This window comes from Branchiostoma belcheri, unplaced genomic scaffold (assembly GCF_001625305.1).
Source record: "Branchiostoma belcheri isolate BF01 breed outbred unplaced genomic scaffold, Haploidv18h27 scaffold48, whole genome shotgun sequence".
Taxonomy (NCBI): domain Eukaryota; kingdom Metazoa; phylum Chordata; class Leptocardii; order Amphioxiformes; family Branchiostomatidae; genus Branchiostoma; species Branchiostoma belcheri.
Window position 1 is genome coordinate 2,474,538 of NW_017804109.1, and position 18,531 is coordinate 2,493,068.

At 44.4% G+C, this 18,531-nt stretch overlaps 2 protein-coding genes across 2 annotated transcripts; both read right to left on the reverse strand.

Annotated features, from left to right (window-relative positions):
• Positions 1-2,607: 2,607 nt before the first annotated feature.
• Positions 2,608-2,990, reverse strand: LOC109479349 (putative inhibitor of apoptosis; the record flags this gene model as incomplete). The annotated part of the gene is made up of 1 exon (XM_019781300.1): positions 2,608-2,990. A coding segment is annotated over one exon (345 nt), but the record flags the coding sequence as incomplete, so codon positions are not given.
• Positions 2,991-3,020: 30 nt separating this feature from the next.
• LOC109479351 (death-associated protein kinase 1-like) lies at positions 3,021-17,044 on the reverse strand. Its single transcript, XM_019781301.1, has 16 exons — positions 16,935-17,044; positions 16,179-16,277; positions 15,903-16,001; positions 14,872-14,970; positions 14,399-14,497; positions 13,662-13,754; positions 12,642-12,740; positions 12,169-12,261; positions 8,397-8,453; positions 8,032-8,163; positions 7,653-7,895; positions 7,068-7,167; positions 6,646-6,809; positions 5,822-6,013; positions 4,599-5,613; positions 3,021-4,308 (listed from the first exon to the last, which is right to left on the reverse strand). The coding sequence occupies exons 1-16, from the start codon at positions 17,034-17,036 to the stop codon at positions 3,065-3,067; spliced, it is 3,930 nt and encodes a 1,309-aa protein (XP_019636860.1). The 5' UTR covers positions 17,037-17,044; the 3' UTR covers positions 3,021-3,064.
• Positions 17,045-18,531: the final 1,487 nt, after the last annotated feature.

An 18,531-nucleotide genomic window follows, 5' to 3' on the forward strand; every position in this document is an offset into this window, starting at 1 on the left:
ATTGTACCGGCACAAAACAGGTGCAACCGAAAACCGTGACCTTCTGTGACCTGTTCCGTGTTTGTCGTCCATTGAACCGTAAACTCAGGTGTATTGATTGCGCGTTGTTGCATGCATGGTGGCTGTTTAAAAAGATCTACAGTCAAGAATATATGGATACCGGACACTAATATTGAAAGGCCAACTTGTTACGTTACTTCTATATTATTTGATTTGATTTGATTAATCATATTTCGTTACTTTGATTAGCTAACTCCACTTTTGGTTAATTATCTACTTTTGGTTGACAAACCTTTTGACCTATCGTTATGATTTGATAACTGAATTATTATGATTGCTTCTATGCTGCCTTGTTTCATTTTGGTTGTATAATGAGTTAGCTACGATTCTCATTTTGTTCACGATGAGTTTATCTATTTTAATTGACCTGTGTTAGTTCTTCTTTTATCTTAATTATTATGTAATGTAATTTTATGTTGGGGTTATCCCCCCAGGAATCTTTGAAAACCGCCATACAGGCGACATGTATATCCTGGATAAATAAATAAACAAACAAACAAACAAATCATGTACCTGTTCATGGGATCTCTACGTGGTGTTGTTAAGTGCTAAGTTGTCATTAGAGAGTAGAGCCAAACTTTCAACGTTGAGTGAGGTTGAACCTCCATCCATCATGGCGAGCTGGATTTAACCACATGTTTAATAGGAGAGCATAACTCTAATCTCCTGACATTTTGCGTCACACCGGGTCCGCCTATTTACCGGAATACACACAAAGGAGGGTGAAAACTACAGGAAGACACCCTATTTTGATGTGTTGATGTATGTTAGCATGAGATAACATAATGATTACTTTTACATGGCCCAGGGAACAAGAAATCACCAGAAACTTTACTGGCGGTGATTTTCCAGATCTGGCCCCTCGCGTCACGAAAGCAGACGGGTTCATCTTGACGTACAGTCAATAGTACAGTCGTCATTTTGTAATGATTTCCACGGGTATATATCTACTTAAATTCACGCCAAAATGTGGTACTAGTAACCTGTGATGTTGACGTATCAAAGCACTATTTATTTCGGTAAATTTATCTTCGTGTCTTTTCTCAATGTGACACCGCTGTACAAAATGTGTATGAAAACAAAGATGGCGAGTTACCTGCACTCTCAGTTGGTCAGACGGCCGTTCTGGAGTCCCTGTTGTCCGGTTTATGCCCTGTTGTGGTTGTTTATCCGCTAACCTGGACCAGAAGACCGGACAGACCCGCAGCCCAACATGGCGACCGGCCAGGACGTCACGAGACACAAACAGGTGCGCAGTTTGGGGACTTTGAACTTTTATCACCAGACGTGCGTTTGTCGTCTGCTTGGTTACTTAACTACGTCAGGCAGTTTGGCGCGAATATCAAAACGCTCAGAGTCCGTCTGGGGCAAAGTAACGGCAGATTAGGCGGCTGATATAAACTAAGAGTTTGAATTCTAACTCGTTCTTTTTCACCTAGGCCATGCTGATTAGATTATATGTATGATATACACGCGCGCATGAATTTTGGGCAGACAGACAATACAGACATGATTTTTCTGTCAAAATCAAGTCATTGTCGCCTCAACGACAGACGGAGATGAGAGGCATCGCAAAGGTGTTTTTAAACTTTTGAGCCATCTGGCCTTTGCTTACCCAAAAGAAGTACAGAAACCGCTTTGAATTTCACAGGTTTATTGTATTCAGTCCGACACCATATTATACATGTTATACATGGCGCACTGAAGTTATGCTAGCTGAAAGCATTATTCACATGATGTCATTTCACTGTGCCATTATTGTATATGCCACTCATACCACGATCTAAACACAATTTACATCAATTCAGCCTCAAAATGTCAAAACGTTCCCATCCTTTGTGACTGACAAACTTACCTGACAGCAAAATAAAGAAATAAAGCAGATTGCAGAAGACATCTATACAATGTAATCGGTAATGTTATAGATGACAATTTGATAATACACGTCACATTGTTCTATGGGAATGTACTCACTAGTCAGTCATTTACAATATTGAATTATAAAAATATTATTTGTCACATTGTCATTAGTCTGTTGTACTTATTGTTTTGCTCTAGTTGACAGAAAATGTTCCTAAGGAAGCAATTTGGTAAAATACAAATTTGGTAAAATACAAATTATGAGAAATTTGGTAAATTTTACAATCAGCTTACTGTGCTGCTATCTATCTGTATTGTTATCTACATGCATTGTGGTGAGTAGCTTTGCACCAAAGATTATACCAGTATCCAAAGATAATAGCAGTACCCATGCCACAATTTGCAGAAAGAAGCTCTGTTACTTAGGTCTTAACAAAGATGGAAATAGTCCTAGAAGCTAAACACAATTTTCTATGCCATATGTCAAATGTAGCTGGTAATCACCAGTACATTTAGCTAGTTTAAGTTTGTTCATCAATTGAGGAACAATTGGGCTGTAGCCATTATCTGGGAACAAAAATTTAGTATTCTCCAATCTTATTAAAACGTACACAGCTGAGGCTAGGCCATTGTTATCCGTATAACACGGCTGCCACCAAGCCGCACAGAGCTAAAATGTAGGTTGGCATTTTCGCCCCCACGAGCAAAGTTACAATAGGAACATCTCACACCACCATCTCTGCCAGATGCGGGGCGACCTCCTCCAGGGCTTCCCTGAACACCTGACGTGCAGCCGCGCCCTTCCGCCGAACGATGTCCAGCAGCTCCCTTGCCTTGTCATGAGGTGTTCTCTTGGCCCTGATGATGCCACATTCCTCTTCACTGATGTGGCCACGCGACAGGAGATGGTTCAGGATTGTCTCCACGGCGTAGGATGACGTCAGGTCCCAGACCAGCTCTGGCCGGTTCCTGATGAGCGGGTCGTCTTCTTCACACAGCAGAGCTCCGGCGCCATCTTGGATCATCGCAGCAGCATGCGGGCTTACCTCTTCTAGTACTGCCTTCCCAATAGCTTGATTTGTGATCACCAACAACTGAGTCGACCATTACTGTGCCCACCGTGTCCACTGTTGCCCCCTGACCTCTACTGATCTGCTGCAGTCGTGATGCCGCAGGCCTGCAGGAAGGCATTGTGGGATTCCTCCCAGTACCTGGACTCCACGAGCTCCCGCTTGAACCTGGCGGCTTTCTCGAACTCCGAGTCGCTGTGCTGGAGGACGTCCACGATTCGGTCTGCCCACCTCTTTGCGTCTCCCGCAGGGTCGTAGTCATTCACGCTGGTCTCCACGATGACGTTCCTGTGCTCTGGGCTGAGTTTCTTCTCCTTGATCAGGTCGAGGATCATCTCTGCCAGGCCGGTTTGGTTGGAGATGAGGACGGGGATGCCTGCGGCGATGGCCTCCAGGCCGACCAGCCCGAACGGCTCGGAGCGGGACGGCATCAGGACCAGGTGGGCCATCTCCATGTCGTCCCTGATGTCCTCCTGGGTCCCGTACGACATGAGGTTTGGCTTCAGTTTGCCGCTGTTCAGGGCGTCCTCCAGGATCTTCTTGCTTATGTCGTATTCATCCTTGAGCTCGCTGATGCCGCGCACGTCCCAGCGAACGTTACGGATCACCTCCACTACTTCTCCCAAGGCCCGTGCTGTGAGGTCATGACCTTTCAGCCTCTCCACCTTCCTCACCCTGCCGATGGACAGGACGACTTTCTGCTCTCCTCCGGGTTTCACATCGGCGTCCAGAAAAATCTTGGATGGCTTCGGGAGGAAGATGTGGTGAATTTGGGGCTTCTTCCTTCCCTTGTACTTGGTGCTGAAGTGGTCGAAGACCTGTTTGCCCACCGAGAAAGCTGCCTTTGCGTTGTGTACTTTATCGAGCATGTCCTTCTCTTTCTCCCGTGCTTTCATGGCATTCCGGCCTCCCTTGTAGTACTCTGTATCCTCGGGTATGACGTGGGTGAACGTCATGAGGTCTGCATGTGGATAGCGTTTATCCTTGATGTTTCGTGCCGCCGTATCTGTGATGTCGGCGTGGCCGATGATGCAGGTGACGTCCTGAGGGAGGTTTGGGAAGTGGTGCAAGTGGTAGTGGGTGAGCCAGTCTAAATTTGGCGCAGTCGTCAGGCCTGATGGATCTGGCTGTATCAGGATGACGCCGTCTCTGTCTGCGGCCTCCTGGTCTTGTTCAGGTACATTCAGCTGTAGGACTGTGGCGTACACGACTGCCTTGCCCTTCAGGGTTTGGCTCGCGTCGCAGTTGACGGTAGAAACTCCCCCCTTGGAAGTTCCATACTCGTCGCTGATCAACAAGATTACGGGTCCTCTGGGACCTGCAGACAGGCGATAATAAAGACTGTATTGATCACGAAAAGTTATTCTGCAAGAAAATTATTTCTAAAAATTACAATACGTACATGGAAGCACATAGGTTTGGCCATCTACACCTGTAGAAATGTGAAAATCCCATGATACGTTCTATATTTTGAGTCATACTTTGCTGGTTTCAAACCCTTCTAAATAACATATAAGAACAATGGTTATATGCTTACAACATTACCTAATGTGACTGTTCAGCTATCGGGGAATAGTTATATCATTAGCCATGCAGTCATGTGATTACCTTGACGAATCACAGGAACATCGGTGCTGGTTTCTTGTGGAGTCTTGATTTTTGGCTGAGGTGTCTGTGGCATTAGACGACTGTCTTCCCCTTCCCTTCCTCTCTCTCTTGTCGGTTCTACATCTTCTGGAAGTTGTTCACCTTTGTCGATATCTGCTCTTTCTTTACTGTTTCTCCGTTGTTCAGGCTCTCCTCTGGATCCATCCTTGGTGTAACGCAGTGACTTATATTCGTTATTTCTACAGAGCAGGTCACTGACCTGTTCCGTGAACCCGAGGGAGGGATGGACGATTGTACCGCCCTCTGCTGCTGCCTTGCTGATCTCCTCCTTGCCATAGGAGTAGAATTCCTCCCTGTGTTCCGTCAGTGCACGAGCGCTGAGCACCTTCTCTTCTGTGCCTGTTCCTGGGCTGCACTCATCCAGCACATCAGCGATGATGTTCTCCAGCTGCTGCAGCATCTTGCCGCACTGCACCTTGTCACCCTGCGCACTCCGGACACAGATGTTGGCTGCACGGCCGTCCGGAGAGAGTTTGATCAGACCTTCCACATTCCTGTCCACACACTTGGCGCCATCTCTCCACAGCAGCGGGCGATTCTCCTGCTCCCTCATCAGGCGGGTCTGCACTCGGGGGAAGAACCCGGAGGAGAACATGTCAGTGGACTCGGCACACTGGACTTGCTTCCCGAAGTAGACCGCCCTTGGCTCAGGTGTTGGTTTCCAAACCTCGGCAGGTATGGTTTGTTTCATCAGCCCTGGGAAGATGAAGGTCTGTCCGTCATAGGAGTGGCAGAGCTGGAACTCTTGCAGCAGGGTGATGAGGAGATCCACGTCAGCAACGTCTTGGAAGACGCGCTGGATCTCCTCCCTGGTGACGTAGTCTTCGCTTGTTCTCTCCAGGCGGGGAATGGGGAAGTTGACTGGTGCCATCATTGGACCGAAGACATCTGTGCAGAGCCAGTTGGGCTTCAGGACAATGATGGGATCAGAAGAACTCGGACAGGTGAAGATGATCTTTAAAACAAAAGTACATTAAATCAAATCCATTAGTTTTGGGCAAGTAGGTCAAAGCAAACTGGACAACCAGATCATAACGTACCGATTTAATTGTAAAATTGGTGTGGTGGTTTTTGTGCTGTGCTTATCTTTTAAGGTTTAAAATTACAAGATTTGCTTTGTAGTGTTTATGTTCAGAAGCTTCCCACACGTAGTGACAGCCTACCTCCCCCAGATGGTCCAGAAATCGTGTAGACTCCCGCAGGAAGTCTTCATCCACATGTGGGTCGATCTCTTTGACTGCGTCCACGTAGTCTGGCCACCCCAGTACGGGACACTTCGGGCTGCACTTCGTCTGGCACCAGCTGGGCAGCCGCTTGATGATTTCTGCGCACAGGTTGGGCGTCTGGCGTTGGTGCTGTGCAAGTTGTAAATGGACATCTATAACTGGTTAATAATAGCAAATGTTGCCGATGCATTGAGCCAGTGCGTCACCACATCACTGCCCACCACCACCGAGAAAAGGTGAACCCCAAGAATTCTACGTGTTGTTCAAGCCCCACAAGTTGCTGAGAAGCCAGAGCTACAAGTCAGAGCAAGAATAACAACCAGAGGAGAAGTCTACACTTCGAAGAAGATGGATTTCTCTTTATTTCTCGTTTTGTGTAACATAGTAATCAAGACTTTTATGACATGTTTAATTGTTCTAGAACAATAAATGACGTCATGTAGTAGGTCGACCAAGGTCAAAACGAACTATGTAACAGGTCAGGGCGATCTGAACGCAATGTAACTGACCTGAGGGCACTATGCACTGGAAAGGTATATAAGTGAGAACTTCCTGCACTTGTGTCATTAGCCTCTGTACACTTGAAGAAGTCACACAGGCGAAACCGGTCGTGTGACAGGCTGAATAAAAGTTCTAAACGGGAACTATGCGGCTCCAAATGTGTTACTGAGGGATGACTGCGTGTGCAAGATGTCGGTAGCTTGAGGAATGAATCCCCTCTACTATATACAGCAAATGTTGCCAATGCATTACGAGCTTACCTCTAACATGGCCTTCTTCATCTTAGCAAGCAGCTCCTTGAGTCGGTCCATCTCAGGTGTTCGCGTCAACTTACAGTTCATCAGGAAGACTTCGTCTGAGATACGGAGGAGATCTTTGAACTTCGCCTTCATCGACTGCAGGAGATGAGCAGCTTGGTGCTGTCCTGAACGTTTTGAGCAAAGCAAAATATAGATGAGGATTCACACGGACCATGATATGGCATTTGATATATTTGTACAAATGCATTGTTCTTAATCTTTTACAGGTTACATGTTTGATGCATTCAGCACACAGCATACATAGCACTCCATAATGTATGAGAAGTATACACATTGCTTTGCTTCGTTCACTTATAACATGCAAATGGATTTTGAAAGCCAAGTGAATTGTGCATGCAGTTAGTCTTGAAAACGCTACTCACCACTTGTGGGTGACACTTTGTCGGCATGGCTGGCCACTAAGATGACGTCACGCTGCCGGTTTGGGTTGCAGGACTTGATGAAACTCAGCCACCGGTGGACCTGGAGCAGAACATTCAACAAATAATTTACATGGTTGCCAAGACCTGCTATGAAGAAATGATATGAGAACATGTTAAAAACATTCCATTAAACTGGCCTTGTTCAACATTAATTGTATATTATATCGTACAATTAACAATTTTGTATGATTATCTTGATTATATAGACATGTATAGCTAGTATTTTATTTTGCAAACGGATTGATTTTGTCGTTTGTTTTGTTCTGTTTATTTGATTTACGTATGTGACAGGCTCTGTAATTCTGATTTTGAGTTGATATTGTTCAACGTATTTTGAATTACTCCTATGTTCGATTTTGTGTTTTATGTTGTACAATTGTAACGTTTTGTTGATTCATCTGTTGATGTGGAGCCAGGGCCCCCTTGGAAATCAGTTGTTTATCAACTGAAGGGGCGACCCTCAAGATTAATAAATAAAAAATAAAAAAATCTATGCAGTTATCTAAAGTTCAATGTGCTGTTTACGTCTTGTTCTTGGGTGTCGTCCATGATGTTGTACAGCACAATGGAGATGGTGTTCTCTGCATCCATGAACATGCTGTGGGTTACCGCGTACTCCGACTGCCCAGCAAAATCCCACAGGCTGACCTCCCCCACCCCTGGAATATGGAACGTCCCAACATTCACCCCTGGGGTGGGGTCGTGAAGCTCCTCGGCTGACGACGTGTACATGTAAGTCCAACCTTGGAGCCGTGCAGACACCCAGCCCTGTTGGACAGCATTAGATTTTCACATCTTTCATCAAAAGTGTCCCATCAGCCTAAGGCTAAGAAATCTATTTCATTAATTTTTGTCTTGAAACGAGATCGGTAGGATTTATGGAACAAGCGAAGTTCCTACTTACCCTTTGAAGACTTTCTGCAAGTGTGGATTTTCCCCCTTTTTCTTTCCCAAACAAGGACACCTTACACCTGTCGGTCTTCACTCCGCCAGACTTCTGCAGCAACTCGCTGTACAACTTCTCTTTGATCACTTCCTTTTCCCGATTCTGGTGGGAGGTAGAAAAACCAAATGCAGCGTAAGTTCTCAAAATCTGTGATATTGATAAACAGGTTTAAGCAATAATACGGAAATATTTTCAATATAGTCCTAACTATTCATCAGTTTTCTTTGCTAGCACCAGCAGTTACATTGTGATTAACCCGAAACATAGAGAAGTAAAGACACTCATCCTGTCACAGATCACAGATCAATGAGAATATTGTTCACCTTCAGAACACGAAGAGTCTCCTGGTCCTCTGCTACCTCAGAAGGTGTCCGTCCGTCCTGTACAGGGAGACATCAGAAATTTGTTCACTCGAAATGTGCAACCAGCAATGTCTAACGATGACACCAAAACTATCATGGCTTAATCAAATATCAGTACGATTTGTGAACGACTGATATTGTAAGTTATACTCTCCCCGTCCTCACCTCTGGGCTAACAATAAGCAGGGGATCACGGTCTGATCGGCAGTAGTACGGCGGAGGTTACTCATGTTTAAGGTAGGGGTTCCGTTACTGGAGCATTCCACATTCCATGACTGATAATCACCACATACGAGCATCGCTCCTGACCACTCAATGTACCACCTCGTGTTGCATCCGAGAAAACCGGCGAGAGATGGGATCTTAGATGGATTTTTAAAGATGTGGTGTGCGTCTGTATACATAACCAGTATGACCGCCATTCGGCAGTTTCACACTAATGTCTTGTGGCATCCAAACCATGTACAGTACATTATGTCCTACCTGGGCCGCGATTACGTTCGATACGGGTGTTCCGGCCCGTGTGATAACTAGCGGTACGGCCCGGGGGTTCTTAACGCGTACGGCCCGGGGCTTCCAAATGTTCCATAGAACGATTCGAACTCGTTTCGCCCTAACCGCTTGCACCGCTTTCGAAAATTCGAACACAAAATTCGGACGTTGGAATTGATGTTGTTGCATTGTTTGGGTTTAGGGACACCAAATGTTCGCCTATTTCGCATTAAAAGGCGTGTTTTCTTGGGTGGGTATGACATAAATAAAATACAACACGGTGTATTCCGCATCACCCTCGGTCCCAGCCCTCCCGCGGATCGGATCTCCCTCCGGCCTTCGGCCGTCGGGCGATCCGACGCGCGGTCGGGCTGGTACCTCGGGCGATGCGGAATACCCCGTGTTGTATTCTATATGTATAGTATAGTATAGCAATATGACATGCATGGCATTTGCCTCACAAAGCTGTTCGAATGAAGCTTGTATTTATCAACTCTTGTACTGCCGTGGGGTGTGTTCTGTACCTGTATCTGTATAGCCGGTATAACCGCCCTTCGGCGTAACACACCAGCTTCTGTATCTGTATAGCCGGTATAACCGCCTTTCGGTGTAACACACCAGCTTCTGTATCTGTATAGCCGGTATAACCGCCCTTCGTCGTAACACACCAGCTTCTGTGTCTGTATAGCCGGTATAACCGCCCTTCGGTGTAACACACCAGATTCTGTATCTGTATAGCCGGTATAACCCCCCATCGGCGTAACACACCAGCTTCTGTGTCTGTATAGCCGGTATAACCGCCTTCGGCATAACACACCAGCTTCGTGTTCATGACTGTTTCCTAACATGTGCAAATTGTGCACAAAGCTTTTGATGCACAAGCATTAAAAAAAAATTACATGGACAAACGTGTGTACGTATGTTATATGCATTATTATTACCTTCGCCAAGAAGGTTATGTTTTCAGTAGCGTTTGTCTGTGTGTGTGTGTGTTTGTGTGTGTGTGTGTGGTTTAGCAAGATAACTCGAGAAGCAGTGAATGGATTGGAATGAAACTTGGTAGGTAGGTAGGTCTTCATGAGACCTAGAAATGATTAGATTTTGGGCCCCCTGGCGGCTTTCCTAGGTACTGCAGCAGAACTTCCGGTTTTGATATTTCGTGATCTGGACATGCTAGGGTCACGAATTTTGGTTGGTAGATAGCTCTTGGGGTAGGGAAGAAGTGACATGAGTGTGGGTTCCCTAGCGGCTTGTTCTGGAACTGCAGGAGCATTTGTTGAAAAAATTTCAAAGGATGATAACTCAAGAACAGGTTGACGGATTGTCATGATCTTTAGTATGTAGGTAGTTGAAATGATGCTTGACATAATCAGATGACAATTATGCAAATCAGGAGCTAATTTGCATAATTAATGAGGAAATTCTATAAATCTGCTTTGTTCGATAATAGACCTGTGAAACACTTGTGACATCTACTTGAGAACGAGATAAAACATCTGAGGATATAGATTATGTAAATGAGGACCTAATTTGCATAATTAATGGCAAATTTTTATAATTTCATAGTTGAAACTGTTGGGAATTTTATACTTGCCACATTTGGAAGTTAAGTTAAGCTGAACATCAATAAACATAATTTATTCAAATCATGACCTCATTTGCATAATTTATGAAGAAGTGCTATAATAGCCTTTTTGTTAAAATAAGGCTGCCATTGGGTGGAGATTGAATATGATCATCTGATATAATCCATGCAAATGAGGCTCTTATTTACAAAATCGATGATTAAATTGTATAATTCGTCAACCACAAGGGTAAACATCACTTGGCGAAGGTATGAGATCGCGGAACTCTTGTTTTTAATGTCATAAACATGCATGTAATCTATAGGGTCCATTTGAGCCAAGTGTGTATTACCTCATTCCTGGCCGTCACGTCTGCCCCATGACGAATCAGAAGCTCACAAGTCCCGGCGTGGCCATTCTCAGCAGCCCAATGCAAGGGTGTGTGCTGGCCCTGTACAGGGGGGGAAGGTCAGGGTCAGTAGGGATGGGTTCAACACGGACAACAGTTATCGTATTGGTAAGAATCAGTATGAGCTACATGTAAAGTTGTGTATATCAACAAGTGTTCCTGAAACCCCTGCAATGGATCCGTCATACCTGATCAGGTACACTGTATATTATATTGATCTTATGCCACATTCATGCCTGTTTCCTGTATTTGTACCTTAGTATTTGTCTATTTATGTTGTACCTCTAAATACCTGAGTACCTAATCAGCTAATGTTTGCATTATTATTGTCTCTATCTTTTTTTTATTAAAACAGCAAAAACATAAATACATACAAGATGACGTCGAACTATATGGTAATTACATGGACAAATAAATAGATATACAAAATCGAAACAAACTAATTAGCGTTTAGTACATGGAATTCAACGAGCGCAAGTCCCAATCCATGTTCTCTATCTCTGTCCCATTTCCATGTAATCATTTGAAACAACTGCTTATTACCCAATCCCTGGCCGTCACGTCTGCCCCATGACGAATCAGAACCTCACAAGTCCCGGGGTGGCCCTCAGCAGCAGCAGCCTCATGCAAAGGTGTGCGCTGGAGCTGTACAGGGGGACGGTCAGGGTCAGTAGGGATGGGAAGTGACGTACACGTACATTTCCGCTCATCAACCTCGGGTGAGGTTTATGGGTTGATAGAGGCTGATGTATGAATAAAGTTTGTGCATGTTCGGGTTGGTTCGATATTTCCGCAACACAACTGCTCCTGACTTCACGTTCCCGCCAGACTCGCCATGTACTTTCAAATTGGTATAATCTGAGTCTTATTTTTTCAGCCAGTATAACCGCCGCTCGGCGTAACAAACAGCTTAGCAAGCACGCCGCTATCTATGTCACAGCGAGTGAGGGCGCACCTAAACCATGTATAGTATGATGTAATACACTGTACAGTACATTTGTGTAACTTAACTAACTTGTTACATTGAAGGTTGGATTGCGAAGTTTGTATTTACTGATTACTGGTACAGACATGGGCATGTTTAAGGCTGTTTTCTTTTTAAGAAATAAGAAAAAACATCCTAGTTCTTTAATTGCACTGGCGAAGGTATGTTTTTTATCATAGGCACAGAAGTGTGTAGTGTAGTAGACATGTAGTCAATGACATATCATGATCAAGTTCACATTCATGTAATTTCTGGAGTTCATTTGAAACAAGTGTGTATTACCTCAGTCCTGGCCGTCACGTCTGCCCCATGACGAATCAGAAGCGCACAAGTCCCGGTGTGGCCACAGAAAGCAGCCAGATGCAAAGGTGTGTACTGGCCCTGTACAGGGGGAAGGTCAGGGTCAGTAGGGATGGGTTCAACACGGACAACGGTTATCACGTGGGTAAGCTACAGTATGGGCTACATATAAAGTTGTGTTAAGAAGGTTATAACCTGCTTGGTTGTGTACACCAACAAAAGTTCCTGAAACTCCTGTTATGGATCTCTCATACCTGATCTGATCAGGTATACTGTATGTTGTATTGACTTTATGCCACATTTATGCCTGTTTTCTGTATTATCTCCTTAGATGTGTCTAATTACGTCCGTCCGTACCTAATGAGTACCTAATTAGCTTATGTTTGTGTAATTGTCTCTGTACCATATTCATGTAAATCTGTAGGGTCCAGTTGAAACAAGCGTGTATTTAATACCTCATTCCTGGCCGTCACGTCTGCCCCATGACGGATCAGAAGCTCACAAGTCCCGGTGTGGCCCCCGAGAGCAGCCTCATGCAAAGGTGTGTCCTGGTACTGTACAGGGGGGAAGGTCAGGGTCAGTAGGGATGGATTCAACACAGTTATCACGTGGGTAAGNGTAGACATGTAGTCAATGACATATCATGATCAAGTTCACATTCATGTAATTTCTGGAGTTCATTTGAAACAAGTGTGTATTACCGCATTCCTGGCCGTCAAGTCTGCCCCATGACGAATCAGAAGCTCACAAGTCCCGGTGTGGCCCCCGCGAGCAGCCCGATGCAAAGGTGTGAACTGGTACTGTACAGGGAGGAAGGTCAGGGTCAGTAGGGATGGGTTCAACACGTCAGTCTTGTACCTTCATAATTACCTTATGTTATCACATTTTTACATACACATCTGTTACTTAAGTAATACAGTTACCTTCATTTGGTTTATCCTAAGTTCATTTTGACACAACCACAATGTTCACCCCATTCATATACTTTCCTCCTGTAACAACGTTTTTTATTGTCTTTGTATTATTTATATTATTTGCTCAGTTTTTCCTTGTTTAAGTTTCTCATTATTTTGTACATAATTTGCTTTTAATCTTGTAATTCTGCACACGGCATTGTGACCGTATGTGCCGCCGATGTGAAGGCGAAATAAAGTTCAAAGTTCACGGACAACAGTTATTACGTGGGTAACAAGCAGCATGGGCTACATGTAAAGTTGTGTACACCAACAAAAGTTCCTGAAACTCCTGTTATGGATCTCTCATACCTGATCTGATCAGGTATACTGTATGTTGTATTGACTTTATGCCACATTTATGCCTGTTTTCTGTATTATCTCCTTAGATATGTCTATTTATACCGTACGTCCGTACCTATGAGTACCTACTAGTATTATAAATCAGCTAATGATTGTATAATTGTCTCTGTACCATATTCATGTAATCTGTAGGGTCCATTTGAAACAAGTGTGTATTACCGCATTCCTGGCCGTCACGTCTGCCCCATGACGAATCAGAAGCTCACAAGTCCCGGTGTGGCCCCGGACAGCAGCCAGATGCAAGGGTGTGTCCTGGAATTGTACAGGGAGGAAGGTCAGGGTCAGTAGGGACGGGAAGTGACGTACACGTACATTTCCGCTCATCAACCTCGGGTGAGGTTTATGCGTTGATAGAGGCTAATTTATGAATAAAATTTGTGCATGTTCGGGTTGGTTCGATATTTCAGCAAAATAACTGCTCCTGACTTCACGTTCCTGCCAGACTCCGGCCATGTACTTTAAGACTTTGGTATTTCTTATTTATACCAAAGAGTCTTATTTAATCAGCCAGAATAACCACCGTTCGGCGTAAAACACCAGCTTAGCAAGCACACCGCTGGCTATGTCACAGAGAGTGAGGTCGCACCTAAACCATGTATAGTATGATGTAATACACTGTACAGTACATTTGTGTAACTTAACTAACTTGTTACATTGAAGGTTGGATTGTGAAGTTTGTATTTACTGATTACTGGTACAGAAATGGGCATGTTTAAGGCTGTTTTTTTTAAGAAATAAGAAAAAACATCCTAGTTCTTTAATTGCCCTGGCGAAGGTATGTTTTTTATCATAGGCACAGAAGTGTGTAGTGTAGTAGACATGTAGTCAATGACTTATCATGATCAAGTTCACATTCATGTAATTTCTGGAGTTTATTTGAAACAAGTGTGTATTACCTCAGTCCTGGCCGTCACGTCTGCCCCATGACGAATCAGAAGCGCACAAGTCCCGGTGTGGCCACAGAAAGCAGCCAGATGCAAAGGTGTGTACTGGCCCTGTACAGGGGGAAGGTCAGGGTCAGTAGGGATGGGTTCAACACGGACAACGGTTATCACGTGGGTAAGCTACAGTATGGGCTACATATAAAGTTGTGTTAAGAAGGTTATAACCTGCTTGGTTGTGTACACCAACAAAAGTTCCTGAAACTCCTGTTATGGATCTCTCATACCTGATCTGATCAGGTATACTGTATGTTGTATTGACTTTATGCCACATTTATGCCTGTTTTCTGTATTATCTCCTTAGATGTGTCTAATTACGTCCGTCCGTACCTAATGAGTACCTAATTAGCTTATGTTTGTGTAATTGTCTCTGTACCATATTCATGTAAATCTGTAGGGTCCAGTTGAAACAAGCGTGTATTTAATACCTCATTCCTGGCCGTCACGTCTGCCCCATGACGGATCAGAAGCTCACAAGTCCCGGTGTGGCCCCCGAGAGCAGCCTCATGCAAAGGTGTGTCCTGGTACTGTACAGGGGGGAAGGTCAGGGTCAGTAGGGATGGATTCAACACAGTTATCACGTGGGTAAGACTCAATATGAGATGAAGTTCCGTCGATCACCAGCAATTTCTCGGATCTCCAGCTACGATCCCGCCATAGCCTGACAGGTGCAAACTTTCATTTTATTTTATTCAGTGAAGAAAACAGGAGGGATGTGTGGCGCTGTACTGAAATTAAATCACTACTTACGTTACATCTCTAGAAAGAAACGAGTGAAGTAGAAAAAACAAGAGTTCCGCGATCTCATACCTTCGCCAAATGATGTTAACCCTTGCGGTTGACGAATTATACAATTTAATCATCGATTTGTAAACAAGAGCCTCATTTGCATGGATTATATCAGTTGATCATATTCAATCTCCACCCAATGACAGCCTTATTTTAACAAAAAGGCTATTATAGCACTTCTTCATAAATTATGCAAATGAGGTCGATTTGAATAAATTATGCTTATTGATGTTCAGCTCCACTTAACTTCCAAATGTGGCAAGTATGAAATTCCCAACAGTTGCAACTATGAAATTATAAAAAATTGCAATTAATTATGCAAATTAGGTCCTCATTTACATAATCTATATCCTCAGATGTTTTATCTCGTTCTCAAGTAGATGTCACAAGTGTTTCATAGTTCTATTATCGAACAAAGCAGATTTATAGAATTTCCTCATTAATTATGCAAATTAGCTCCTGATTTGCATAATTGTCATCTGATTATGTCAAGCATCACTTCAACTACCTACATACTAAAGATCATGACAATCCGTCAACTGGTTCTTGAGTTATCATCCTTCGAAATTTTTTCAACAAATGCTGAGTGGAGAACCCTGACACGGGAACCACGAGTCACCCAGTCAGGGTTCAGGTCAGGAGAAGTCAGGACTGAGTTATTTCTACTCACCCCGTCCCTCGCCTCCAGGTCGGCACCGTGTTCGATCAGCAATGCCGCCACTTCAGTCTGCCCGTACCTGCTGGCCACATGCAGGGATGTCTGGTCATCCTGGATAGAACAACAGTTGGGATGATAACCGGTTACAAAACGACTGTTTGAGCCATACGTTTATAGAACATTATTTCAGTCAGAATGGATATGTTACGGAAATGTGACAAGGGAACCACGAGTCACCCTGTCAGGGTTCAGGTCAGGAGAAGTCAGGACTGAGTTATTTCTACTTACGTCGTCCCCCGCCTTCAGGTCGGCACCGTGTTCGATCAGCAATGCCGCCACTTCAGTCCGCCCGTGCTCGCTGGCCACATGCAGGGCTGTCCGGTTAGACTGGATAGAACAACAGTTGGGACGATAACCGGTTACAAGGCGGCTGTATATAGGCCGTGCGTTTACTCAAAATGACATATCCCGACAGCTTTTGTTACCGAAAGAAATATATGCATGATGATACCTAGTGTTTGTTTTGGCCACCGCTTTAAGCAATCCCTTAACGTAATCAGGCCGTTTTAGACTTCGTAATTCGTAGGCAGCCTCCGCAAAAATCAACGTAATTCGTAATAGGACATTAGCCGCAAATCGTAAAGTCGTAATCAGCTCTGAGACTTTAACGTAATTCGTAATAGGCGGCGAAAATTTTGCGTAATTCGTAATCACTACCCCCCCCCCCCCCATCATCAGGCTATCCTTTAACCGAGCAACTTTACAGCTTTAGTTTGCATATTGTCAAAAACGGTTTACAAGTCAGAGTTTCGGATCATTTAAACAATTGGTGTTCATCATGTTCTGCTTTCTTTCAACATCTAAATAGTACAGTGAACTAAGCTAAATGGCTTATGTCAACGACAACACTTAACAAAATGTGATACATCTAACAGAAATACGCAACAGTAAGGTAATGTCTAATACAGATTCGACGAAAAGAAAAAACAGTAATAATGCTGGACTGCGAGTCTGTAACCTTGCATGAACTAACAGTTTGCTTACCCATCTCCTCTGGGCCCTGAGGTCCACCCCAGCGTCCAGCCCCCTCCTCACAGTCTGCACGTCACCTTTCTGCACAGCCGTGTAGAACGTGTCCAGGTCCATCTCCTCATTACCTGCTGGGGTGACATGGCAGTTCAGCAAGCTTACGGTGGATAGCGTACCTGGTCTATACATATGGGTCCTTATTTCAAGATCAGCCGGCTACTCTGTATTCCTACTATGGAGGCGAAGGCTTGAATGCTAACAAGCCACGTGTACGCAACAACGGCAACACAGTCTTCACTTAACTTTGCTAGTCACCATTGTACCGGGCAGGCAGAAAATGTAATGATGCCTTACCACGCAAAGGTGATGGAAAACTGTATACCCCATTCTATTATAACCTTACAAAGTGACGTGGTTTTGTTACCCAATGAGATGTATTTGTTACCCAATCAGGTATCAGACGTTAAATGTCAAATGTTGACTCTTGATGTCTTGAAGAAGAGAGAGAACTGAGTTGATCTGGTTTATTTGATTACACTCATAAGATAAACCAGCGCGGCACAAGGAGTGTAACGTTACTCTACAAGACTGGCGAAAGTAAAAATGCTCCGTAATATGACGTTATACATTCACGTCCTATGCCGGGGTTAATGTTTACAATGCGTTCCCGAGCTGTACTTAAGTTATTTATGCTCAAGAGTTGTGTTCATAAGGCGGGAAGTTCAACATTCAAACTGACTTGAAGTGCGAGTTCCTAATATAAGCCTCCTGTCGTGCGATTCACCCCGACTTAAAACTTAGAGGCAGCCAAGTGAATGTCGTAGACTCGACTAGAGATTTGCCAAACTTAAGACAGTGGTCTTCACGTCTTACATACATACCGGGGGCAAACGGATGAAAAAACAGACGTCAGGAAGACAGAACTGTTACAGTAATATCTGATATGTTGCACCCTACCTTCAGCCACAGCGGATCAGGCAGCTGTTCCTGGGATCCCTGGTGTTGGTCAATCCGCTAACTTGGACCAGAAGACAGAGCAAGCGAAGAGCCCAACATGGCGGACAGCCTACCACCTTGGGAGTAACACAAACATTGACGCCTTTTGTACCGGCGACAAAACAGGTGTAAACAGGTGTACTAGTAACCGGAAACCGTGACCTTCTGTGACCTGCTCCATGTTTGTCGTCCATTGAACGGTAAACTCAAGTGTGTTGAATGCGCGCAACTCCAGCCGTGCATGGCCGATCAGGTACCTGCTCAATTGGGCTCCTGCATGGTGTTGTTTATCCACTGAGTTAGCGGAGACGGGCCCGGGGAAAAGCTAAACTTTGAAAATGGCGCGCTGGGCCGAGTCTTCACTTTGTAACAGCGAGTATATAGGTGTAACAGCGAGTATATAGGTGTAACAGCGAGTATATAGGTGTAACAGAGTCATATAGGCGTCACTAACTACCCGCCCAATGGATTCTGGAGCTTTTGGCAAAATGGTTTGTGCGCTGGTTGTGAGCGACGCGGGTTCGATTCCCGGGGGTCAGAGTCAACCTTAGAGTTACTCCTTTCTCTGTGTTATAACTTAATCGGTATTTGTCGTCCCGTTCAGAGCTATCAAAAT